The sequence below is a fragment of the Colletotrichum fioriniae genome (assembly GCF_027942845.1).
Source record: "Colletotrichum fioriniae strain IMI 355084 chromosome Unknown scaffold_1, whole genome shotgun sequence".
Lineage (NCBI taxonomy): Eukaryota > Fungi > Ascomycota > Sordariomycetes > Glomerellales > Glomerellaceae > Colletotrichum > Colletotrichum fioriniae.
Genome location: NW_027076837.1, coordinates 5,345,733 through 5,370,808, shown reverse-complemented (window position 1 = coordinate 5,370,808; position 25,076 = coordinate 5,345,733). Strand labels below are relative to the sequence as shown.

Sequence of the window (25,076 nt, the reverse complement as noted above, 5' to 3'; positions counted from 1 at the left end):
TGAGTATTCCTGCGTTCTCTCTGTCAAACTGAAGCCAACATCATCGCAGGCATCAAATGCCGCTACGAATTCTGTTGGGGCTGTTACTCTACTTGGGAACGGTCGCACAGCGTTCGGTGCCGAGGTCTTGGACCTCAAGTATAGGCCAGAGAGTGCGCCACGGCGCTCGTAGCAAAGCAGAAGATCGGGGGCAAAGTCAAGAACTATCTAACCTAGAGACCGATTCATAGGTTCCAAGTGCAAGCACGAGTTCTGCTACGAGTGCGGGGCGGATCATGAGCGTATTTTACTGCTTGACAACAGCATACATAGCGAGAACTGCCGCTTCCATCCGACGAATCTTGCCGATTGATTGACGAAGTGGCAGAATTGTCCAACTTTGATACCCATGATGGAAATTGGTAGCGGGCGGGTTTTTGGAGCAGGTAGAGAGGTCATCCATCTACATCTCAAGTAAATGGCAGCTACCAGCTCATCTACCAATAGCATCGAGCTGAACAAATGTGGAGTTTTGCACTTTCAAAATGCATTTAGGAAGACTGATCAGCCTCAGGTAGTGGGCTAAGAGTCTAAAGCATATGGATTTCTCAAACCTGACCTGTATACGCGCGCGTCAAGCCTTGCCATGAGTTGGGCTAGTTCGAATGCACGGAGCAGTTGTGAGATGTGGTATTATTTCTTTCGATTTGCCTGTCCTGTTCTACGCCGTATCCTCTGTAGGTGTTGTGTCTACAAACCTTTGTGTACAAAATTTGCAAAAATAAGAATCGTCCAAAATCCATCAAATCATGCTGTCTTCGTTGAAGATTCGCCTCCATTTCCACCAAATGCACCTTGACAACCTCACTTACGAGAACCGCTATAGGTAGGAGGACATAAAAACAACCCCGCTTTCTAAGCGGCTGTCAACTCGGCAATACGCCTCTCAATCTCAGGCACCTGCCGCAGCAAGACCTCAAGGTCCTCCTTCTCGTCCTCGAGCTTCAGCCGGCGATCGGCATCGAGCTTGGTGAAGACAAAGTTGCCCTGTCCGTCAAATTGAAGGATGCGGCTGTGGTACTTCCACAGACTGCGGCGATGGCTGACGGTCATGAGGGTGATGCCGAGGGCCTTTGCGTTATCGTACATGACCTTTTCCGTCTCGAGGGTGACGCTGGAGGTGCACTCGTCGAGGATGGCGTAGCGGGGCCGGTGGTAGAATAACCGCGCCATGGCGACGCGCTGCTGCAGGCCGCCCGAGAGGACGTCGCGCCATTCTGCCTCGGCGTCCCAGCCCTCCGGGTAGAGCTCGGGCAGGTGCTCGAGGCCGAGGAGGGAGAGGATGGAGAGGAGGTCTGCGTCGGTGACGGACTTGGCGCGCATCTGGCGGAGGGAGTCTGGGTAGGTGATCTGTTGGCGGAGGGAGCCGCGGGAGAGGTAGGGGCGTTGGGGGATGTAGAAGATGTCGGAGAAGGGAGGCTTGTGGACGGTGCCGCCGTAGACTGGCCAGAGACCGCCGAGGATGCGGAAGAGGGACGATTTGCCGCAGCCGTTGGGGCCGACTACGAGGAGGTGGTCACCTTGTTTTAGAGAGAAGGAGAGGGCTTTGATGAGAACGTCGCCGTTGGGGGAGATGATCGGGCTATTTGAAGTGTTAGTCTGCGTTTGAGGATGGTTGTGTGTAGGTAGAATTGTGACTTACACGTTGATGAATTGAATGTCCTTGCTCTCGACAACGGTACCGCGGCCCTTGAGGACGGCCTCGTTGTTCTCGGTGCCCGAGCTGGAGACGAGCTTCTTCTCGAAGCGGCCGGCGCGGATGTCGTTCATGACCTCGAGGAGAGAGTCGACGCGGGAGGTGTAACCCGCCAACTCCATGATCTCGCGGTACGAGAACATGATGCGACCAAACGCGTCAGAGGCAGATAGCAGCATGCGGCGGTTGGTGACGAAGCTCTCGGTGCGGTCGCCCATATTCATGGCGATGTGGCCCGGCATCTTGACGAAAACGGGCACGGAGCAGAGCAGCAGGCCAAGGGCGCCCCAAAAGTACTTGATGACAAAATCCTCCATGAAGCCGTGATAGAAACGGCGACGGAGAATGTAGTTTACATGCTTGATGAGGGTGAAGTAGCCCTTGTCAAGGGTGTCCTTCTCGGCCTCGTGGCCCGAGTAGAGGGCGACTTCTTCGGCGTGGTCGATGAGGCGCGAGTGTTGGAAGCGGAACTCTCCTTCGAGGCGGGCCTCGTCGGCGACGTATTTGCCAAAGGGCGGGGTGAGGGCGCGCATTACGTTTGCGGAGAGTTGCACAAGGAGGGCCATTGAGACGACGCCTTCGCCTCCTACGCTGCGTGAGAGCGAGTGCGTGTAGATTGTCTGTCAGCGGTTAGTCTTTGAGTTTGATCGCCGAGTTGAAGGAGAGAGCTTGTACCATATCTAGGACGGGTTTCGCGAGGTTACTGAAGAGCTCAGCCAAGCTGTTTGAGAATTTGGCGACATCGACGGCAATCAGCTGATCGGGGTTGTTTATTCGGTCATCGAGGGCAGAGATGCCGTAAAAGGTGAGCTTCGAGAGGTACTTGTCGTGAATGTGCTGCGTCAACCGCGTCCGGTACTTGAGCGACAGCTCGGCTTGGTGGTAGGACAACTGTCTCATCATATTAGCACGCCTCCAACCGCGGGGGCATTCAGAGCACAGAGCTGGGCTTACCATTGAATTTGTAAACGTCGCAGGGATAGCAATCAACATCCACCACACGATGCGCATCAAAAACTCCCGCCCGTTACCCTTAACCAAACTCTTGACAATGGCACCGTCCATGGCCGCGACCTTGAGACTGATCAACGTCCTGACGACAAGGAAGAAAGAATGGCTGATGAGTAGCCTAGCCTCCTTGCTCCGCCATCCCGGTATAACAATCTTGAGCAGGCGCAGCAAGGATCGGAAGAATTCGCGGTTGAGCTCGACTTTTTTGCGCTTCTTGGTCAAATCCTCGTCCGAAGGGGCGGCGACGGTGGCGCGGGATTCGCGGGCGGCGGCCTCGCGCGCGGAAGCGGCCTTCTGGTCCGAGATGGCGCGGCGGATGCGGTTTGCGAGGGCGACGAAGAGGGTGATCCAGACGGCGCGGGAGATGCGCGTACGGTTTTGGAGGTAGAGCTGGGTGAGCTGGAGGGCGAGGTTGCGGACTGTGCGGTTTGAGGGGAGCCCGAGAGAGACTTTGGATTGGACGGCCATTGTGGGCGATGGTTTCGAGGGGTGGTGTTTCTGCGCGCGCGCGCCCCTTGGTTAGTGACGGCGATCCCGAGTTTTGCTTCGTCTCGCGATGTCTTTTTGGAGCAGATGAGGGTCGTGGTTGTGTTGCTTGTGAAAATGGACGAGATGCCGCGGCTACGTCACACCGGCGGCTGGGGGGGAACGTCCGTCGGTTGACGCTGGGATTGTACCGTCAGCGCATTCGTGGTGGTATTTCGATCGAAGTCCGTCTGTCGTAAAGAGATCGTGGGGGGTATCGCGAGGGACAATATCAAAGGTTTTCGCAGTCGGTCAGAAAGGGGAAAATAATGATGTTGACAACGGCCATGGCTGGTGGCGGTTGCTTTGGATGAGTGTCACACGGCTGGTGCTTCGGACGAGGCTTTCGGCTGGGGCCCTTGGGGGGTAGCGGCAGGTAGGTACCAAGTCCAGTCCCCTTCCGTTTCCAGATTCAGCAGCCAAAACGTTGAAATACCACTGGACCGCTTCGGTGGCTCGGGTCTTTGTTCTGATTCAGCACTGGGCAGATCTAGCCATTGGATTTCGCTGGGGAAAATGGGGGAAAGCTGGCGCTGTTTGACCTCTCTGTCCCTCGGCTCCCCGGAGTGACACGGTACATGGGTGCTGGAGAAGAGCGGCCCCGTAGCGGCGAACAATATGATTGGCCAACCCCGGAAAATGGCTACTCTGGCCCGTTCCCATGTGAATTGGCTACCGATGGCATGTGATTTGTCTTCTGGGGTTCTTTGGCTTTTGTGCCTGAGGCTCTATTATATAACCAGATGTGGCTTGACTTCGGAGAACTGACTCACCAGCCACATCGCGGGGCAACTCCTCCCGCAGCTTTTTTTTTTGTCTAATTCTTTTTTTCTTCTAAGTTGGCTTGCCACCCCTCAACTTGAATGATTCCATCGCCATCATCCTAGCCAAGACTAAATCGCAAGACTTACTCATCCATACTACGACAACACGACGCCGCCAAGATGTCCGACGACAATATTTCCATCTACGATGAGATCGAGATCGAGGACATGACCTTTGACGAGGACATGCAGATCTACCACTACCCCTGCCCCTGCGGCGACAAGTTCCAAATCGCCCTGGCCGACCTACGCGACGACGAGGACATTGCCGTATGTCCCAGCTGTAGTCTCATGATTCGCGTCATCTTTGATAAGGTGAGTTCTACCTGTCCGCAAGCTGAGGATCCATACGGAAACGTCACGGGAGAGAAGTGTGTATGGCTAACATGTCATCGCAAATCGCAGGACGACCTCCCCGAGGACCCCGAAGGTGAAGCTGAACCTGCCGTCGAGGAGGCTTCTGCTCAGATCCCCGTTGCCGCCTGAAGAAGATCTATCTTCAGGGTTCATGATAAAATGCCGCGCCATGATAGAGGTTGCTCCGACTGTGCGAGGAGCCCTCCTAGCGGATGGTCGCGTCGCGCCGCCTGCCAGGCACCAAGCCCATCATCCAAGCGCCGAGCCAGCGAAACACGAGCGTAGATACAGGCGCCCGAGAATGACCCCCCTTGATCACGGAACGTCGAGGAGGCAGCAGATTGCCACTTGGGAGCCCAAGTACGCGCACCTACCCGGGAAGGAAGGCCTCCGTGGTCGGACGAATACTCTAGCCGCCTGCGTCCCACAAAAAGGCTTGGTGTCACAGCTTACTCCCATTTCCAACCATGGTAGAAAGGTGGAAATTGCAGTGTACCGCAGAGGTAACGGTGGAGGCAAACACTTGCTAAATGAAAAGATGCAACGCGAGCCTGTTCTTTGGACAAAAGGGGGATACTGGGCCTCGTGCCGCGCCGCTGTTTACTGGAACATGCGCTGACGGTCGTCGCACTTGGAAATGTTGGCCAGGAAGATTGAGGGACAGCGCGGTCGCTGTGGAACGTCCTTGCCAGAATTACCTAGTTGTCGGAGGTCATGGTGGGCGGCGCTGCAGGAGGAAGCTCAGGGACAAGAAGGAAGGGGAAGGCGGGTTGGCGTATACCAAGATGGCAAATATTCCCAACTTGCCTTTGTTTTACATTATCCCCGATACCCTTTTACCCTTTCCATATCCCGAACACACATGAGTGAATACACACGGGACAAGCCTTCATATACTCCTCCAAATCCATTCCCGTCACCAGCCAGCAGGCGCCCCCCTCGGGGGTCAGGTCAAAACTGGCTGGGTGGTGGAGTGGTTGAAGTCCACGAATAGCCTAATCGGTGAAGGCTTAGAGGTCCCGAGTTCGAGTCGACAAAAATCCCAGCATGTGCACCAAGAGATGTAGCCCCCGTTCGCCACCGGGGGGGTGAACTCTTTTGATAGTTCCTTCCGTTTTGGTTTTATATATGTCCGCGGTAAACGTTCCTCAAGTAATCTCTGCGGCAGGAATCTTCACAATAAAAAGTCGTATGGAGAGAGCACGTTATATGTGAAAAGTATTTATTTCTTAAATTAATTAGCAGTATTAATGCTATCTCATGATGACCATGCTTCATCATCGTATGCAGAGTATCCAACGCCTTTGCTCCAAGCCATAAAAGGAGTCATAATACATGTCCAAAGCAAGTGCTGTTTTGCTTCCTCATGAATCCCGTGTCAAGTAAGTGTGTGTGTATACCGCGCTTATCATCATTCAAGCGTAAACCCATTATTCCATCATGCTTTTTTCCAAGTCTCTCATATCAGGAAGCCCCCTTTACAGAAGGAAGAAGCTGGCAATACCAAAGGCAATGAGTCCAGCAGCAGAGCTCTGGACCTTGTCAGCGGCAGCAGTAGGCACGGTGACGGGGCCGGTGGTGGTGGCGTTGGGAGATGAAGTGAAGTAAGTTTGGGTGAGGGTTGAGAGAGTAGCTGAAAGGTCATGTTAGTCCAATTGCCTCTTTTAGAATCAGAGTAAGAGGTGATACTCACTGTTGATGATGGGAGGAATGACGGCGGTAATGGAAGGAATGGCAGAGTCGGTGATAGTAGGGAGAGTCTCGACGGGGTCAGTGCCGGTGGGAACGACGATGGGAGTCGTCACGGTGACGGGAGGGTCGCTGACGACGACCTGGGTGGTGGTGGTGATGCCTCCGGGCACGGTTGTGAGGCCTTCAGAGACGGTGGTGGTGCCCTCCGGGACGACCACGGTCGTGGAGGCGGAAGCCTCGGAGGAAGCGGAGGGAGAGGCAGTGACGGTGGTCAAGGGGACCGTCTCAGTGACGACGGCGGTGGCGGTGGGTTCAGGGAAGACCGGGAGGGTCACGGTGGCCGTGATGCCGTCGGTGATGACGATGGAGGTGAACTGGGCGGCGGCGAGGCCGGCAGCGGAGAGGATGGCGAAGGAGCGCATTTTGGCTTATTGGTGTTGTTTGGAGAGAGGAAGCTTAAGAGCCGTCGATGAGAGGTTGAATTATCGGGAAGAGAAGCGACTGGTTTAGCTCGAAAGCTGAGGCTCTTGTTGATGCGACGAGGCGGGGAGTAAAAGTGAGATGTTCTGAACTTGTTGTTGCGGATGAAGAGCAAAAAGCAGTCTCGATTTCGAAGAGACTGGATGGGAGATATATACTACAAGACGGGAGTGAGGGTCTGCGTGACGAGCAAAGCCCAGGCCGTACGACTAGGTACGACGTACACAGGACATTGTGTGCTACAGGCTACGAGTCGGTGACAGCAGTGATGCCAAGAATGGCGATTTTGCACGACATCATCTCGACGAGGGGTGCTGTGACGGCACCATCACTGGGGACTCAAGAAAGCAGAGGGTTGGTAGCTTGGTTACCGGGGGTCGTATTGGTGGTGAGGTGGGCAAGTTGTATGCGGGGCACCTGGGTGAAGCAGGGAAACCCGACCTGGGACTTCTTTTGGGCCTTGAACAATTGCGCCGCCGACCTTGATCAGCCATGCCTAGAGCAGAGTCCCAGACCAGATTTTCAGACTAGACCACATCATTCATGTTCGCTTGCCTGCAGGCCCGTTGGTGCTAGATTCGGACTGGTCGCAGACATGGGTGGGATGAAGGTGGAAGCAACCGAACAAGGCGAGAGAGGACAGGGTTGTCGTCCATTGACCCAGGAAACCAAAAGTGGACTCTGTCTGGGTTGCTCATCGAGAAGCACAAAGAGAAAGAAGGCTGGGATGACCGTGGTAAACTCTGATGGGTTGAATTGTGCATAGTAAAATGGCTGGGGATGGCTTCACTTGCAGCAAAGAGCAACAACATGGAAACACGAGAATGGCAACACAAACGATGAGCCGCAGCAACAGACGTGTGTGTTTTCCCCACCACCTCGTTTTTTGTTTCATGTTGCTGGAATGCCGTCTCATTGGCAGATGCAATGCCCATCAGCTTATACTTCCCAATGACAGTACGGAGTAGTCACCAAAATCCAAGCTCTGATGGCAGTGATGTTCAAAGCCGCCCACGAAGCAGACTTCTGACCTGATCCTGGGGTAACTCAACCGACTTAGATCCACCATCCGTCCGCTTGTCCGTCCGTCTTCGATGGAGAACCAAAAAGAGGAGTGATGCTTGCCAACGGTTGCTAGTCTGCCGAGTTCCCGCAAACCTGCACACTGGCACAAAAAGCATCTCGTCATTTCGGCCCAGGGTGGTGGTTGGGTGACGGAAGGCGCGCAAACATGAGAAATCAGGTAAGCACCCATTGTGCCATTCTGCTAGCATATCCAATATGCTGCAGCTGTCCCGAGTTTTCCTTGCCAGCAGAGAAAGTGGTCGTACGGAAGGCCGGGGCCCAGGTCGTCCAGAAGGATGGGGGAAGACCAAGTTGGCGATACTCTGCGTCCGATGCCGTGCTCTGTTGCGTCATACGTCGACGAGGGCCAGCGGGTGCTGCAGCTAGGAAAAGCGAGAAAGAAATCCGTAAAGAGACACTGTAGCAACCGGAGACGCATCCCGCAGAACAGGCCCCAGGCTGCCAGGGTACATAGTAGGCTGGTAGCTGAGGATAGTCGGGAAGAATCGAGGCTGGCCCAGTGAAATGCTGCGGGAAAAAAGCAAAGGCGGCTGCGACGGCTTTCCCCTTGTGCCTGGATTGGTCGGGCCATTGCATGGCATTGGCAGCCCTCGGTGACCCCTCTCAAAGACAGAGAAATCTCTGGCCATGAATCACATCATGCCGACCGTGACCCGTTAGAGCCAAACCAGTCATCGAGTAAGCCCCCTTCCTTCAAGCTTCAGGTGGCCAAGACTCTGGTTCTTTCGAGAACATGGCAAATGGGAGTGGTGTTGGCAGTGGTGGTCGAATCCGAGGCCGAAGCTAAATCGATGGATGGGACGAACATGGCCAGTTCCTTGGAGTTGAAGGACAGAAGGCGGGAGACACCAGATGGCAGACGGTGACCAACGGTGAGAGATCCCGTCATGGAAAAGAAGGAGGCAGGGGCCAGGATGAGAATGTGGGAAAGAGCAACACGGCAGGGGTCCCTGCCAGGTTTTCCTATTTTGCCGCATCCTCGCCTGCTTCCTCATCCAGTCACCTTCCTTCCCTCTTTCCCTCCAGTCTCCAGAACGCGACTGCCCGTTTTTTTGACATCCGTCACCGCATCACCCCAGCCACTTGCCTCCAGTGTCCTCCACAGCCGTTGCAGTCAGTCATCCAATCAAGCCACACAACATGACCCCACCAGCCACCAACCGCACGCTTCCTGACGTTTTTTGTGTGACTTCAACGTCTCAAGCAACGCCATTGTTTCTTTCCACGAATCAAGGAAACCTTCATCCATCGTCGTGATCTCTCATTTGCATGTCGGCCACGTACGATCAAGGTAAAGTAAAGTATTCGTGCGATCTGTCATAATTTGTGCCACTTGACAACTCACTCCCGGGTCCCCATTCCCTGATTTTCGGTCAAAGCCTCGAAAAGCCTTACTTTCAGGCCGCAACCCAATGGCTACGGCTGAGCCCGAGTCTTTTCTCCCCCTCCTCTCCATTCTCCAGTATTGTGTCCCATTCTTCTAGCCCCATTTACGGATTTAGACTCCAGGGTATCAGTGTACGGGTACGAAGTAAGGTATACCAGCCTCACAGACAGCCCAGCTATCCGCATACACCGACGAGCCCCATGCAAAGTCCGGCACTAAACCTGCATGTTCCGGCCTTTGTTCAAAGCCCATCCTACACATTAATCACGTTTGAAATTGAGCCAAGCTGTTTGCTATTGAACAGAAATCGTAATCATTGATATCAAATCTCGTCTTGCTTCCTTTTGCTTGGCTCAACATCGGCATGTGACGACATACCCAAATGCTACCATTTTACTCTCTCAGACTCACGTCTATCCCGTGCACCTCGCTGCTCATGATGATTCAACATTGGCAAACAAAAAGTTGGGAGCACCCGGTACCGCGCCTTCGGCGTTGGACGCGAGGCTCTCCTCCACAGCCCCGGTCACCAGATCAGTGCCCTTCTTGCCGCCCTCCTCCACTGCAATAATCTTCACCTCGACAAGGTTGGCACTGCGCTTGAGACCCTCAATCATATCCACGAGCACAGCCTTCTCGTCAAATGCCAGCTTGCGCTCAAGGACAGCGCTAGCGGGCTCGCCCATCTGCAGACGTCTCTTGAGACCCTGAACGAACGGCATAGCCTTCTTCATCTCGCCCATCTTGGAGATCTTGCCGTTGAGCGCCTTGTCGTCCACCGAGTTGGTCTCAGAGTTCCACATCTCCTTCAAGAGGTCAATGTAGGCCTGCTGCCATTGCGGGAACTTTTCGCTCATGAAAATGGTGAGCTTCTTGGGCTTCTTGGGGTCGAACGACGTCTCCTTGCCCTTGGCCTTCTTCTTGAGCTGCAGAGACTCGGCAGAGTTAACATTGGAAGCCGTCACCGAGATGTACTTTCTCGCCGCCGTAAGCGCCGCGTCCGTCTCCGGGATCTCGGGGAATGTCGCCTGCTGGATCGATGTAGGCTTGCCGAGGATCTCAACCCAGACTGATTCGGACCAATGAGGCGCGATGACAGCGAGGAGAAGAGCCTGAAGCTCAATGTAGCGCAGGACCAAGTCGACGTGCATCTTGGACAAGGCACTGCTCTCGCGGTAGAAGGAAAGAGCGTTGTTGAAGCTGTTTACATGCGTCAGAAATGCAAAGCAGTTTGGTACGTATCTGAACTTACTCGTAGAAAGCCGCCTTCAGGGCCAGCTTGTAGGCAGTCTCGGAGTACTGGTGGATGGCCTCCTTGGCAATGACGTTCATCTCGTTGTTGAAAACCTTGTCGAAAAAGTTGTACTCGCCCGTACGGAGCTCGCTCTTGTTCTTGACGACATCGTCGCACCATTCTGCTGCTATTAGTATAACGATCACAGTGTAAGGAGACAAACATACCTCTGAGAGTGTGGAGACGGAGAATAGCCTGGTTAGCAACGTCCTCCTCGAAGTTGCTGTCTCCGTTGGTGTCACCGGCATCGGCCAAACCGATACGAGCAGCGTCGGCACCGAACTTGCGAGCAACATCCTGCAGGGTCATGAAGTTACCGGTCGACTTGCTCATCTTCTCACCGTTGAGCATCAGGTGACCGTTGGTACGGATACCCTTGGGCCAGTACTCGGGGCTGAAGATGGCGAGATGGATGTAGAGGAAGAAGGTCAAGTGGTTGCCAATCAGATCCTTACCAGAGCTGCGAAGGTCGAGAGGGTAGAAGTACTCGAAGGAGCGGCGCATGCTCTCAAGAGTCTCCTTGGGAATCTTGCACTCGGCAATAAGCTTGTCATCAAGCTCTCGGCGGCAAAAGACGTAGTCCCAAACCTCATCCTTCATCTGCTCGGGAGCAATGGCGCCAGTACCCTGCTCTCTGCCAAAGATGTCCTTGTGGAGGTAAGGGGCAATAGTGTAGTACGCCATGTAGATGGTGCTGTCACTGAGAGATTCGACGAGGAACTGAGGGTCCCAAGGCAGCTTAGAGCCAAGACCGTACGATCTGGCACAAGCCCACTGGTTGAGCCAGTTGAGGACACCCTGGAAAGCATTCTTGGTCTCAGGGCTGAATGTGTTCAGGCCCTTGCCATCTGTGTTCTCGACCCAGTCAAGGGCGGTCTTCTTCCAGGACTCTTCACCGTAATCAAGGTACCACTGGTCCATCAGGGAAACGATGCAGTCGTCTGCGGAACGACTGACGACCTTGCGCTCAGGCTCGGAGTAGACGAACGCGAGTCCCTGGTCAATAAGGGCCTGGCGGACCTTGGGCTTGGCGGACTCGACAGACTCGCCCTTGAACTCGCCAATGTTCATGGTTCCCTTGTAGAAACCCTCGGAGTAAGCCGTCTCCTTGGCCTTGTCGAGCTGAACAGTGTCCTTGGGAGAGGCAATCTTCAGCTGCTCGACCAAGGTCTTGGCAATCATGTCACCAGAAGGAGTGTTGATGATGGAAATGATCTCAAGCTCGGCCCATTCCTGCTCGATGCCGTAGTAGGCGGCCTTCTTGCGGAGATCCATGGTCATGACCCAATCGGCAGGACTGTCCGAGGGAACGGATGTGACGACACCAGTACCTTTCTACAAACTGTTAGAGATGTACCGCTCAATACGAAAAGAGGCATACGTACAGTGGGCAGGATGGACTCCATGGGAAGAACGCGAACGCCGTCCTTGTGGACGGAGAAGGGGGCGTTGACGCGGGTACCGATAAGGGCGGAACCGTCAATCTTGGCAGTCTCATCAACAACTCCCTCCGCGAGGAAGAGACCCTGGTAGGCCATGTTGCGGGCGGCACGCTCAGTCATGACATAGTAGTCCGTCTCGGTAGCCTTGAAGACACCGTAGGTGATCTTGGGAGACACGAAAACGGCATTCTGACCGTACATCGTCTCGGGACGGAGGGTGGCGGGGATGAGGAAGACGTTTGCGTCGGCGGGAAGCTGAGATTTGAGGGCCTCCTCGGCCTTGGGCGCCCACTCGAGGACCTTCATCTTCAAGCCAGTGTACTCCTGGGGACCAACTCCTTCGCCCTCAGCTCGGTCGTGGTCCATGCAGGGCTGGCCATCCTTGATCGAGTAAATGGTGTATCTCTTGCCGAATTTGATCTTGTTGAGCTCCTTGAGGCGAATCATCTGCCAGCGAACGAAGGCATCAAAGTAGGGGTTAGCCTCGGTGGTGATGAATGATCTACGCCAGTCTGATATCGATTAGCTAGTGTCATTGCGATGACCATTCGACTTGCAACTGACCGATTCTGAAGCCAAGGCTTGTGAGATCCTCCTGAGCCAGAGGGGGGAAGAAGTCCAGCCAGTATGATGCGTCGGCAAAGAGGTGAATCTCTTGTCTTGGGATGCCCATGGCCTCCATGATTTGGAACTGTCTGTCTGTCAGTGACGTGCAACATGGAGCCGAGATAACCAATGCATACCTGGTACTTGGCTTTGATAGTCTTGGCATTGGCCTTGCTCTTCTTGGTGGAGAACTTGGTGATGTCCTCGCGGGCCTCCTTAGCATCAGTAGGCTTCTCGTCAACGACAACCTCGTCCTCCTTGTAGCCCTCGAAATCGCGGCCGAACCAGGCAACCTCGTTCTTGAGCTTGTCGGCAACGGCCTTGATGGGCATACCGGTCGCGTGCCATCCCATGGGGAACAGGGCTCGCTTTCCCTGCATACGAGCGACCTAGAACAATCCATTAGCTCACCCCCCTAATTGCATCATTGCGAGAGCTCTCTTACACCAGCAGCGAATTCGACCTTGCTCACGGAGAACAAGTGGCCGGCGTGAAGACGACCGTTCATGTAGGGGAAAGCCATACATCCCATCCTGTTTACTTGTCAGCCTCCATTCCTCAAGTCATATGTAACTGCACCGTACCATTTGGGCTGTTGCTCGCGCAGCTCAGCAGCGGTAATGGAGTGCAGGGGAACCTCCTTGGTGGAGGGGGCGTCGACCTCGAAGATCTTGTCCTCTGACCACTTGCGTTGGTACTTCTTCTCAAGAGAGATCAAAAAATCACGCTTTTCGGTTCCCTTGAGCTCCTTGGTCTTGGAAACCTGGAGGGCCTCGAGGGCCTTGGCAGCTTCGTTGGCCATGACTGTGGTTTCTCGTTCGATTCGGTCAGGAATTGTCGGGGAAGGCAAATACGCAAGGCCAATTCCAGGACCAATGCGTATTATAGGATTCGACGGTGACTCTTGCGCCGAGAACTGAGAGTCGCGCTCGATATCGCGGTGTCGCTGGTGCTCCTTCGAGATAGCCGCTGTCGAGGATACTGAGTCACAGATCCAAACGTGGGGGAGATTTCGTCGCAGCTCCGATGTTTTTTTCGAGGCTGAGTGTGCCCCGCGATGGCTTTGGTGGTTTTGGCGGGGTACTGTCGGGTCAGTGGTCACTGGCCGATGTTTGAAGCGCTGTGGCGGTCGAGTCCAATACGCGGTACGTACTACTTTAGTTCCCGGTCTTTCGCCGGCGTCTTAGGGGTGCCAGGATAATGTGGCTGGGTGAAATCCAAGAGCAAGTGCCTGTGGCACATGGTGTGGCTGAGAATCTTGGTGAGCTTCTCCAGTCGCGCGAAGGCCTGTAGGCATATCCTCGAGATCCGTCATGCCCATAACCTCTTAGGAACTGCCATCTGCAAATCAGACCAACTGATCCACACCTACAGCCTGAACACACCGAATATGCTTCCTACGATCGTTCGCCGAGCGGCCGAAGCAGCCAGCTCCAAGTTCACAGTCTTCACCAACCCGTACCGAACGAAAAAAGTCTGGCCTCCCAACTTCACGAACCTGTCCCCTCAGTCACAATTGCGATTCGAAAAGAAGTACAAGAGGCGTCTGGCGTTGGTTTATGCGCGACCGAGATGGAACAAGGCCGTTAAGCTTGCGCAGCTTGCCACTGTCATTGGTTCGCAAAGCCTCTCGGTGACTGCTTGCGTTCTATGCTGACTTGCTCTAGGTTTCCTTGGCTGGACATTTTTCTTCTCCGAGCTCGAGTTCTTTGGCAAGGAATACAGGCCGTCCGAAGAGGTATGTGGCCTTGCCGCTGCCAGTTCGAATTGATGCTAACCATTCCCACCAGATCCGAAAGCGTGTGCGTGGTCTCTTTGGCACAATCGAGGCTGACAAGCGATACGAACGTCGCAGAGATGCGCCCGAAGCACCCGCTCCCATCGAGAGCCCCAAATAGACAGATCCTCGGCCGACAACACTGTACCAGCATAGGGAGGAGTTTATGGCGTTTTGAATACCCGGCACAGAAGCCCATGTATAACATATTGTTCGAAAACAGAATCATTTCCCTCTCAGACAGGGGGCCACCCACCTCACCGTCCATGCCAGACAAAGTTACCTCCCATACTCAGTCCGCCTCCTAGTCCGGCGCTGCGCCCTTCGTTTACAGGCCTCTTGGCTACGGTACCTTGTGCGCGCACGCCGGAGACAATGCGATCTAGATTCGTCTCGATGACCACTCCTCCCACAATCATCTCGCCGAGCGTTGAGTGTAGCGTTTCGAAGTTGAAGATGAGGTCAAGCTCGCAAACGTTCTCAAACAGCTTATCGAGTGCCTCGACGTAGACCTGTATCAAATCGATCAGGGCAAGTGGTGACTCTGTCGAGGTCGAGATAACAATGAAGTAGAGGGTCGCGTAGTTACGGTAGGTAACGAGGGAGGGAACGTCGTTCTCTTCTTCCGATGATGAATGTGAGGTACCCGAGGCAGCGAGCAGGGGAGGAAGCGGGAGAAAGTTGCAAGACCCAGCCGGTCGATTCGATACGAGGGTGAATATTTCGGATATCAGGCGCTGCTGCATGCTCGTTTCCTGTGTAGATACGCAAGTCAGCGGTGCTAGGTTTCATTCAGCAAGGCATGCCCAAGCATACCAACTGTGTGTAAAACTTGGTCAGCCGAGGCTGACCTTGGCCGTTGAAGACCAGAAAGGCGTTAATCATTGTGTTCTCTCTTGACTGAGCATCCCGTGTTGGCTGTGATTGTTGATACCAGGGCGTGGGTTCGCCAGTGATGGCCAGGTTCAATGCGACTAGGTGGTAATTACCTAGTGTCCCGCCGGACACTCAATGCGCTTCGCGGTGTTCTGGGCTGGCTTTGGTGGGGTCAGACCGCTGCCAGCCGCCAGACCTTCTCACACCAGCCTGCAGTGAGAAGCTCGAGGTGCACGGCTCGCACCTGCACATGACTTTCTGATGTAATCACACCTGCCTGGACCTCCACCTGGCCCAAGCTCGATTCCTTCCCTTGACCGCGGATCGAAGCTGGTCCTGCAGCTTCCGTCACACCTGCAGCAAACGTGGGGAAGCAACGGAGCTGCCTTTGACCTGCCGTCTTTTACGAAGCAAATCAGTCACCTCTCCGATTCCCTGATCGACAACGACCGCCCGACTTCCTCTTCTTCCACTCACGTCGACCACTCGGCGTCTCAATTCCTCAGCAACATCACAACTAGGTCCCTGTCAATCGCCCATCACCACCCACACCCAGCTACCATGGCTCGCAACAGCATCACCAAGCTCACCGGCGCCGCCGCCCGCTCTCTCCGTGCCTCCACGCAAGCCCGCTTGGCCATCCCGCGCCGCTCTGCCCTGCTTCTAGCCGCCTCAAAACCTACAGTGTCTGCCCCTTCGGCTCGCAAGCTCTTCACAACCTCATCAATCGCCCATCGTGGCATTATGCCCGATACCGATGACCCTCAGGTCAAGGATACACCCAAGGAGGAGGTTAAGATGAGCGTCGTTGAGCTCACAGATGCCGAGTATCACGACCTGTCCGAGAACTACCTTGACAACATTGTTACTCGTCTCGAAGAGATTGCAGATGCTCGTGAGGGTGTTGATGTCGAGTATGCTGTAAGTTGACAGACCGGATCTGACTTTTTCATCCTTGTACCCGCTGCCGCCTTTTTGCGAAGCTCAGGATTTGCCTTTTGTAACCAAACAACGAATCACTAACTCTTACCGATGCAGGCCGGAGTTCTGACGGTTACTTTCCCTGATTCTGGTACCTACGTGATCAACAAGCAGCCCCCGAACAAGCAAATCTGGCTCTCGTCGCCCGTGTCAGGCCCCAAGCGCTACGACTGGGTTGTCGTCGGCGACTCGCAGAATGACAAGGAGGGAACTGCCGCTGGAGCCTGGATCTACACCCGTGATGGCAGCAGTCTGGACGATGTATTCCTCAAGGAGCTCGACATTGACTTCAGCATAGCTCCATCGACCTACGGCGAGAACCAGTCCTAGTTGGGCAAAAGTGGTTCAACAACCAAGGACGATGTTCATAAGCTTTGAGCTCGTGCGGGAGCAGAGACCATTTTATTTCTTATTCATATGGGCGTGAGCAACACATCAAGCTCTTGAGTGTATTCTACATGGCAACAGGGAGTTCGTAGGGTGGCTTCAGGGATTGGGGGCAAGCACCCTCCTTAGGGGGGAGAAGGCGATGCCGAAAGGTCGATATCTAGGCCTGTGTACACAATCTTCGTACAACAAGTGCTCAATCGCGCAGTCCATTCCAGGATTGCGGCGAGGCTAGCGAGCCCAGCATTGAGCAGGGTTCTAAGTGTGACCTAACAGCCCGATGTGAAAGAAGCTGCGTGAAAGTTTGGTTTTGATATCGATCTATTTACGGTAGAAACATATTCCCGTTTAATTTCTCATCCACATTGGTTTGGCCGTAAGAATTGGTAGACCGCCCACTGCTGCCTTGCCCCAAAGTCCCTCACTCTCTTGACGTATTACACCACTATTCATCATACTCATGGCAACAGTGTCTTTGTGGCGGGAGTCTTTCTCTCAGAGTCCGACTCTTTGGTAATAATGCTTAAGCGAAAGTACGGCTTAGCGAGGGTATCGTGGGTCTCATTTCCAATTTCGTTCATCAGACTCGGCGAGGCGCTATCTATTTCGCGCCGTGGTCCTCATACCAGTCTCCCCCGTCCTGTCCTTGGGAGCTGGGTGTTACGCAGGCATTTCGTGCCTCTCAACGGGAGCAGGGAGTTCCACAGGCGGGCCTTCACGCGTCTCAGGCATCTCGTGTACCACGCGCGGTGCCGGTAGTTCGACAGTCTCCCCCGTGTTCTGCGCCATCATCATGGCCGCGTCGTCGGGCTTCTCCGGATCCTCCATGACGGTGTCGAGCGCCTCATCCCGCGCGGCGAGCTTGCGGGCCCTCCTCCTGTTCCAGAACCAGACGAGGGCGACGACGAAGAAGACGAGGCCCGAGGTGGCGCCGACGGTGATGCCGATGATTTGTCCCGGCGCGAGGCCGGACTGCTGAAGGATGTTGTCCGGGAAGGGCGACGAGTCCGAGGTGGTGCCGCCCGTGGGCGTGGGCGTGAATGTGACTGTTCTCCCCCCTTCTGTGACGGTTACGGCGGTCGGGACCGTGAAGCCAGGCCCGAACCTGGATGTTGGGAATGGGAGCGACATGCTGGGCCGCACAAATGTAAAGGACGGGAATGGCTGCGCCAGCTTGGAGAAGCTGGTGTGGGTTGTTTGTTTAAAAAGTGGGAAGACGGAGGAGGATTCATCAGAAAGGATAGAAAGTGAAAAGCTAAGCTTTGCGAAACTTTTGCCCCAATCCTTTGCCCATTCCTTCTTTCCGGCATCCAAGAGAACGAGCTTCATGGTGTCATCGGCGCGGGAGGCGCAGACCTTTTTGATTAAGTCCCCATGTCAAGTCCGACGGCCATGGCGTAGATTTCCTGGCGTTTCTGGCGCCCGTCCCTTGATGGGTGTGTTACATATGCAGGAGGAGTAAGGTGCAGAAGGTAGAGAGAGAAAGCGAGGTGTGAGATGAGGTGAGGTAAAAGTGCGCGATGGGCGTGTGGTGGTGGTTGAGCGCCGCACCGACTCCCGGGCGTTCTGGCGTTGTGTGAGACGAGGGGACCAACGTCAGATCGCAGAGACCGTGTGTTTTTTTGATCTCCGGTTGATGTACGCCACTTTCCCTCCTGCCCAATTCACCAAGACATTTAAGAACCTCTGAGCCCCATTCTCAATCTCCCACCCAGTTCCGGATACCCGACGTGCCCGGCGTGTAGATGAAATTGGCGCGTTTGGCCAAGGCAGCGAGCGCAGCCCAGCACTGCACTCTCTTCTGCGACTGCGACTGCGACGGATTCGTCGCTCATGTCGGTGGACGTCGGTGGCGGGCGGCGCGTTGGGAATGTTTCGGACTTTGACGTACGGTCTACCTAGCTCTCTCGGCATCGGCGCAAAGCCCGAAGTTGAGATGGGGCGCGCGCACCCGCATCCGCACACTGTTCATTCCATCTTTTCAAGGGCGCTTCCTTATTTGCCATGTTGGTGTTCTTCCAGATACCGATACTGTTGACTGGTTGTGTTTTTCTCTTCTGCCCTGCCCGCCACCGGATAGATCGGGCAGCGTTGGATGACTACAGACTTGCAGTTCTTAAAACTGATTTGTTTCTTACTTCTCATGCAGAAAAGAAGCTGCCTGTGCAGCTCATTGTGCGCAAGGTTGATTTCGTTGCATCAGTGGTAAGGAAGTGGAGGATATTGTCCGGTACGTTTTTGCCTTGCTTCTTTACCTCAACCTTTCAGCCTGCATGCACCTCGAGCACCGCTTGAGGGAAGGCGAGCCATTCTGACCAGTAATCTCCCAAATGTGCCGAGACGGAGCGGATGATCCACTGGCCAGCGTCGCCAAAGATCCAGTAGCTGCGACACCAGTGAAGGAGAACGGCGTAGAAGGCGAGGATGACGAGGGCTTCTGGGCGGCGCTGCTTGACGACGTCGATGAAGCCCGTTGTGACGCGGACGCCGAAGGCCATCACGGAGGCGGATTGATGATTGGATTTAATGGCAATGCTGCGGTAGATGGAATAGGACTGCCGCAGGGACTCGGTTGCATCGCGGCAGGCTTGGAGCGAGACAGGGCCAAGGTCAGCTTGGTCGAGCATGCTGTGGAGGATGTCGACTTCGGAGCGCTGGTTCGGGTCGGGCTTATTGGATTCTAGGAAGTCGACAAAGGGCTTGCAGCCGGATTCGCGGATGATGTGCCAGGAACGGCCGGTGACGGTGCTAACGCCGCGGTGGAGGTTGAGGTACCAGGCAAATTGGTCGAGAAAGCCGTTGAAGTCGGTACGGTAGCTGCGGAGAGTGTCGCAGAGGACCTGAGTTCCGAGACAGGAGGCGAAGAGGAACATTGGGATACAGGTGTCGTCGTCGATTTCCTCCTTGGCGTCGTTGAACAACATGAGAGCGCGGGTCTGGAGCTGTGTGGCCTCGTGGTGGTAAAAATCAGCGCGTTGGGGGTTCAGCTCGGCCATGTGCTGGGCAGAAAGGCCGAGGAGAACGTCCATGAGGTAAGGAGCGTTCAGAGCAGCCTCGAGGTTCATATCAACCAAGGGTTTCATGAACTCGTCTGCGGCCATGAAGGTGCCCATACGGGTTTCCAAATGGTGGAGGAGGCGCATATGTTCAAGGGTGAAGAATTGGCCGTTTGGGGGGCTCGCTACGCCTCGGTCGTCCTCAGTGCGCATGACAAAGTCATTTACGACTGTGGTGATGGATGGCGAGGTTGCAAAGGCGGCAGCTGTTGCAGCGGCGGAGGCGCTGTTGCCATTGCTGCCGGAGCTGCCCGCTGGACTGGCGACGAGAGCTGCGGCTGCGGCTGCTCGCTTAGCGGCCAGGCCGGAGGAGACAGCGGAGGAGCGAGCCGAAGCCGGAAGGGAGTCGAGATAGGAGCAGTGACGCTCAGCTGTTGCGCAGTTGACGCAGGTCGGGCGTGTTTCGTCGCATTTTACGTGGCGGCGCTTGCATTCCTTGCATCCGTTGCGAGATTTCCGATGGGCGCGGCGGAGTTTGACGTCGCCTGCTGCGGCCGCCGATGCTGATGCTCCTCCTGGTGTGCTGACGTCGCCGTTTGTCGAGCCGGTGCCGGGGGCGGGTGAGTTGCTGCGTGAGATGTCCATCATCCTCCAGGTAGGTACCTCAAGGTTGAGTTGTCTCGGCCGGTGGGAGGAGAGGGTTGTGGAGGGAGGGGTGGTTCAAGGTAAGTGGTTTGCCATGGGGCCTCTTCGATGAGTAGCAACGCAAGTGAGACGTGGTGTCTGTGGCCGGCAGATGGCGATGGGCCTTCCCTTTGTGATGAAGAACGTGGAAAGAAAGACAATAGACGAGAGAAGAAAAGAGAAGTGTTTGAATTTGAGGAATGATTTTGAGGATGCGAACCCGAGGAAAGCTCAGCCTTTTTTTGGTGGGGGGAGGGGGGGAAGAAAAGATGACCTACTGAGATACTCCGTAGCTTGAATGGATAAGCTCAGGTCAGTCCAGTTAAGGTAGGAACGGTACCTTGCACTACTTGGGAAGGTACACAGTACAGCGTACCTACCTGCTCTAGAGACAAAGTACAGCAGTACAGAGTCACAGAGTCACAGAGTAAGGTAGGGAAGGCACTACTGAATATGCCTACCTTCCCTCTAGTTTCGAACAGGGGTGCGGCATCTACCGCGCTCCAACATGACTTCAGCGGGTCCAAGGGCCACCAGTGGACGTTAAATACGGGGAAGCAGGTTATGGAACTGAGGGAAGGGGCCATGAAGAGGGTCTGCTACAGGGGCTACTCTGCAGCTTAATGCACCCAAAAATTCCTAAACAGGGCCTTTAGGGGAGCAATGGAAGGTCGATGGACGCTGCGCCAACCAAGTCCACGCGGCCCTTCCCCCTAAATCTTTATGATAGTGTGGGCAGGTGCGTCCACCGACCTGTGTGCCTTCCTTAAAATGCCCGCGCGGTTGTATTAGTAACCACCCTGCAAAACATCTCCGACCCAATGACATCGTCGAGGAAGTCAATTACGCCGGAAATGGCCCGGCTGGCTGAATATCCCAGACCTAGCCTAGAGGAGCTATCCGTCGACATGATGGAATACATGTATTCAGTTCCGTTGGCAAACATGGACACGCAGAAGTTGGTTGAGTCGTCAAGCTCAAGAAAGCATACACCAGGGATTTCGGGCCAACGATTTGCACAACATTTTCCTCATTTATCGTTCTAGTGCGTCTAACGTACGAAGTATACTACTAAGGCAAGGCAGGGTACCCGGCTTTCCGCGGTTGATACCTTATTCCCTCCACCCATCACTATTATTCTGCATATTCCAGCGTTATCTCCGCTGACCTGAATCGCCCAACTCCTCGGGACGATGATCGTAACATGGATCACTGCACTTCAAACTCCGCCGTGTCTCTGTGTCTTCCTTTCCCACAAATTACACTAACAATACTCCGTAGGTGCGCTCGCTGAGCGTCCCCAATGCGAGCCTCCACACCCAATCTCCGCCGGACAAGAAACAAAACAGAAAGAAGGCACTCTCGAATTCTTCTTCTCTATCGCATCGTCTTGCGCATAGAGCTGGGCTGGTGCTGCTCACTCTCCACCGCCAAGTCATAGTTCTCCACATCCGAAGCCGACTGCGAGCCGCCCTTGCGGATCTGGAACGCCGAAGGGAACCGGAACCCAAAGGCCACCATGACGAAGAACATGAGCGTGGCGTCAAAGACGTACAGGGTCCACTCGTGACGGAGCGGGTACCCGTCGCCGCCGAGGACGTACTCGATAAGACGGAAGATGGAACGGACCATGATGCACGCGCTGACAGTGTAGAGCATCCACAGGCCCGACTTCCAGGGCGAGTGGCCCGCCAGAGACGCCTGGGTAGGGTTCTTTGCGAGGCGCGAATGGAAGACGACGGCGGTGACCCAGAAGATTGCAAACAGGACAATCTGGATGACGAGACCGGCGACAATAAGGTTCTGGCCCATCTTTTGACTGCCGTCCTTGACCATGAGACCGCCACCGCTGGCCTGGACGAGGAAGGAGAAGCAGTCGCCGGCGACGAAGATACGGGTGAGCCAGTTGATGCGGATCACCGACAGGGACTCGCCGTGGACGCTGCGGATGATGCGACCAAGGGTCATGTAGACTGATGCCGCGAAGAGGGCGGGCGCGACGAGGATCGTGAGGGATTGCATTACGTAGGGGCCGACTTCGCTGGTGCGGTCGCGTGCGATGGCTCTGCCTGCGTATCCGATGATTTCGACTGCGCAGGAGATTTCAATGTCAGTCCCAAGGCCTTGATTCAAGGTAGTAAATGGAGGGTCGGGATTGGTTACGTACGGATACCGCCTATCACGAAGACGATGCAAAACCACGTCTTTGTCCTGGCAATCTTATACGCGTGGAAGAGCGTGACGAGGACGAAGAGGACCTCGAAGATGATGGCGGCGATCAAGCTGGGCACATAATGCCAAAGGTAGTAGCCATTGTGAGACTCGAGGGTAGGCATCTTGTCAAAGCCTTGAGGATTGTCGAAAATCAATTTTCGGTAGTTGGTTTGTCCTCCGCCTTTTTCCCCAGTTCTCAGGTTGCTTGTCGTAGGCTGGGCTTTTCGGCGTATTTGATCGCGAAATTAGGATTGCCTCAGGTATCTGTGACTGATGGGCAAGAATAACGATTGATGATTTGTTGTTGTCGTGGAGATCTCGTCTTAGAGCCGCGGTGGTGTTGACGACGTTGTTGCTGCTGGACGTATTGCCAAGGGCCAAGGGGGTGTCTTGAAGTTGTAGTCCATCTTTATACCGTCCCCAAGGATGGGACATGGGGGCGCTTGGAACTTGTGTTTGCTGCTGCGGCCACCGTATACGCGAACTCTCGAATAAAGTCTCTTTGACGGCATCTCCATACGCGTTTGTCGTGGACAGCAGGCAAAGAGCCTAGATGTGTCTGACTGTCAACGTGCGAGACCCAAGCTTCGCTGATGCCCCCCGGTGGGCCTGGGTCTTCCCCATAAGGATGTATACGTGGATATACCGGTCTCCCATTGGCCCATAGGCCAGAGACCCCTGCTAGCCCTGCGGGCGGATCTCGGTGGACCTACCAACGGGTCGGCGAACCAGGTCCCATCCCATACGCGTACAGAGATTTTGGCTGTGATGTTTTTGCAATCACAGAGGCTGAGGGAGGCATGCCGGGACTCGTCACCCCACCACCATTCTGGCATTCAATCTTTTTCCCATTCGTACGGGTATCATGATGTGTGAGCTCTACCCAATCCAATTTTACCGTATTTCGTCTGATGCAGGGACAAAGCCACACTGATAAGAAATACCCCGTTCGGCAAGCTTACGTACCTCATGCAACCCCTTCCAGTCTGCAGAAGCTGCATTTACGTGTAATTTTTTTTCCTCCAGCAAAACTTGTAACATTGTCACCAAACACGAGGAATCTCCCAGTGTGGCTTGGCCGGAAAAAAGTCCCATCGAACAGCTTCACCGGAACCGCGGCGATCGCGGAGCCATGCATACTTCGTAAAACTACTTGTTTACCTTGCGTGTTTGCCTTTTTTTGCGCTCTCCGTAATTATTTTGCTCTTCGCGTCCTCATTTTTGACTTCTGCGCCATTCCTTCTTGCGATGTAGACGAACGGTAGTCTGTAGAAATCAGGTTACCTTTGAGGCTTAGTCCGGAGTCCGGCAAGAACGCTCAGCTGTTTTCGGACTTGACCGGGGTCTCGCTTTCGGTTCGTCTTGGCGTCTGCGATGGATACCTACCGTCTTTCCGCTCTGCCGGAACCTTTTTGCGCTGGCCGGCGGGCGGGGAGGAACAGCGGGAGAAACATCCTGTCGGTATCGCGAACGAGGCAGACTGGGCGGCGGACTTGGCCCAATTTTGGAAGTCGAGATAAGCCTTTGCGTGACTGCATCGTCAAACTCAATCGTTTGATGCGACCATGGGATGTTCATTTCTCGATCGTGAAGGCGTGGCTGTGGTCGCCTTGTTCGACATTGAGTTTTCCTGCTGATATCGATGAATGCTACTGTCACCGCGCGGTGCACTGCCATTACAAGATGACGCAAAAGTACAAGACATGTAGTCGCTTGCTGTACACTTCGCAGCTAGGATACTCATTTTCTTCTCCAAGCGCTCTGCACTTTGACACTCTCCACTCTTCAATAACTGTGCAAGCTAGATGTCTGTCACATCCCGCGTAATTTTCAGTCCATGCAGGTGGATAATGACGACAACTTTGTCATCCTCCTGCAATGCTCTCCAAGCCCGAGACAAGTATTGAAATGGGTCTCGGTGGCTGGCTTAGAACTGTCGGACGGCAGTTCATCTCTATTCTGGGCCAGAAGGAAAAACAGTCTCCATAACCTAGACCTCGTACTAGATTCTGTACAGAGTACTTGACGAAATTTCTCATCCGTTGATTGCTCACTAGTAGATACACGTATTCCGGGGGCGGGTCTGTTCCGAGACCCCAATACGTGGAACCCGGGTACTAGGGCCGTCACACATTGCAAATCTTTATTTCCTCTGCCAACTCCCTTTTCTAGATTTGCTGACGTAAAAGACCTATAGACGTGCTGACTCGACATTTTCAGCGTTCGATGTCTGTAGCTAATTCAAAATTGCATTTTCCTGTAATCGGAAGATATCAGTCTGTCAGGCGAGTCATTGCGAGTAATAACACGTCCACAGCCCACTAGGTAGGATTATACATGGATTCCTCACCTTCTCTTGCTTGAAATACGGCCGCAACGTACAAGCATGATTGAATTTTATACGTCTTGCATGCATGCTGAATGACTCGGCAATAGCAAGAAAATTCGAATTTTTTGTTAAGCCCCAAATCAAACTGCAAACTCTTCACATTGTGCGGAATCTAGGTCCGGCTCATAGACTCACATTACGATAAGTCGATGAAAATAATCTGTAGCACTCGAAGAAAATAAGCTTGTCCTAAGCTTTGCTGTCTGACATTGAGTAAAGGCGAACTTAAAAGCTTGGAGTTCCGCGATGTGAATTTGTGTGGGGATTTCGACTGGCAATAGGGCACAAGGCTTCAACTATAGTGTTGGCAGTGATGTAGAACAGACCTTCAGT

The 25,076-nt window shown here is 54.3% G+C and overlaps 10 protein-coding genes across 10 annotated transcripts; 3 read left to right on the top strand and 7 right to left on the bottom strand.

The window, feature by feature from the left end:
* Window positions 1-894: 894 nt before the first annotated feature.
* On the bottom strand, window positions 895-3,214 carry PXA2 (ATP-binding cassette long-chain fatty acid transporter pxa2; the record flags this gene model as incomplete). Its single annotated transcript, XM_053191981.1, has 4 exons — window positions 895-1,621; window positions 1,682-2,355; window positions 2,411-2,626; window positions 2,690-3,214. The coding sequence occupies 4 exons, from the start codon at window positions 3,212-3,214 to the stop codon at window positions 895-897; spliced, it is 2,142 nt and encodes a 713-aa protein (XP_053050589.1).
* A 1,001-nt stretch (window positions 3,215-4,215) lies between these two features.
* On the top strand, window positions 4,216-4,581 carry DPH3 (Diphthamide biosynthesis protein 3; the record flags this gene model as incomplete). Its single annotated transcript, XM_053191982.1, has 2 exons — window positions 4,216-4,410; window positions 4,501-4,581. 2 exons carry the CDS (start codon window positions 4,216-4,218, stop codon window positions 4,579-4,581), a joined length of 276 nt encoding a protein of 91 aa, XP_053050590.1.
* Window positions 4,582-5,930: 1,349 nt separating this feature from the next.
* Window positions 5,931-6,566, bottom strand: N0V96_001378 (uncharacterized protein; the record flags this gene model as incomplete). The annotated part of the gene is made up of 2 exons (XM_053191983.1): window positions 5,931-6,085; window positions 6,146-6,566. The coding sequence occupies 2 exons, from the start codon at window positions 6,564-6,566 to the stop codon at window positions 5,931-5,933; spliced, it is 576 nt and encodes a 191-aa protein (XP_053050591.1).
* A 2,965-nt stretch (window positions 6,567-9,531) lies between these two features.
* Window positions 9,532-13,241, bottom strand: CDC60 (cytosolic leucyl tRNA synthetase; the record flags this gene model as incomplete). Its single annotated transcript, XM_053191984.2, has 8 exons — window positions 9,532-10,297; window positions 10,350-10,512; window positions 10,559-11,726; window positions 11,777-12,345; window positions 12,398-12,524; window positions 12,577-12,828; window positions 12,885-12,972; window positions 13,024-13,241. 8 exons carry the CDS (start codon window positions 13,239-13,241, stop codon window positions 9,532-9,534), a joined length of 3,351 nt encoding a protein of 1,116 aa, XP_053050592.1.
* A 588-nt stretch (window positions 13,242-13,829) lies between these two features.
* On the top strand, window positions 13,830-14,337 carry N0V96_001376 (uncharacterized protein; the record flags this gene model as incomplete). The annotated part of the gene is made up of 3 exons (XM_053191985.1): window positions 13,830-14,055; window positions 14,107-14,177; window positions 14,230-14,337. The coding sequence occupies 3 exons, from the start codon at window positions 13,830-13,832 to the stop codon at window positions 14,335-14,337; spliced, it is 405 nt and encodes a 134-aa protein (XP_053050593.1).
* A 136-nt stretch (window positions 14,338-14,473) lies between these two features.
* Window positions 14,474-15,101, bottom strand: APS3 (Sigma-adaptin 3A; the record flags this gene model as incomplete). Its single annotated transcript, XM_053191986.1, has 2 exons — window positions 14,474-14,971; window positions 15,033-15,101. The coding sequence occupies 2 exons, from the start codon at window positions 15,099-15,101 to the stop codon at window positions 14,474-14,476; spliced, it is 567 nt and encodes a 188-aa protein (XP_053050594.1).
* Window positions 15,102-15,653: 552 nt separating this feature from the next.
* N0V96_001374 (uncharacterized protein) lies at window positions 15,654-16,403 on the top strand (the record flags this gene model as incomplete). Its single annotated transcript, XM_053191987.1, has 2 exons — window positions 15,654-16,013; window positions 16,131-16,403. The coding sequence occupies 2 exons, from the start codon at window positions 15,654-15,656 to the stop codon at window positions 16,401-16,403; spliced, it is 633 nt and encodes a 210-aa protein (XP_053050595.1).
* Window positions 16,404-17,120: 717 nt separating this feature from the next.
* N0V96_001373 (uncharacterized protein) lies at window positions 17,121-17,591 on the bottom strand (the record flags this gene model as incomplete). The annotated part of the gene is made up of 1 exon (XM_053191988.2): window positions 17,121-17,591. One exon carries the CDS (start codon window positions 17,589-17,591, stop codon window positions 17,121-17,123), a length of 471 nt encoding a protein of 156 aa, XP_053050596.2.
* A 1,133-nt stretch (window positions 17,592-18,724) lies between these two features.
* Window positions 18,725-20,104, bottom strand: N0V96_001372 (uncharacterized protein; the record flags this gene model as incomplete). Its single annotated transcript, XM_053191989.1, has 1 exon — window positions 18,725-20,104. The coding sequence occupies one exon, from the start codon at window positions 20,102-20,104 to the stop codon at window positions 18,725-18,727; it is 1,380 nt and encodes a 459-aa protein (XP_053050597.1).
* A 1,413-nt stretch (window positions 20,105-21,517) lies between these two features.
* Window positions 21,518-22,476, bottom strand: N0V96_001371 (uncharacterized protein; the record flags this gene model as incomplete). The annotated part of the gene is made up of 2 exons (XM_053191990.1): window positions 21,518-22,230; window positions 22,308-22,476. 2 exons carry the CDS (start codon window positions 22,474-22,476, stop codon window positions 21,518-21,520), a joined length of 882 nt encoding a protein of 293 aa, XP_053050598.1.
* Between the last annotated feature and the right edge of the window lie 2,600 nt (window positions 22,477-25,076).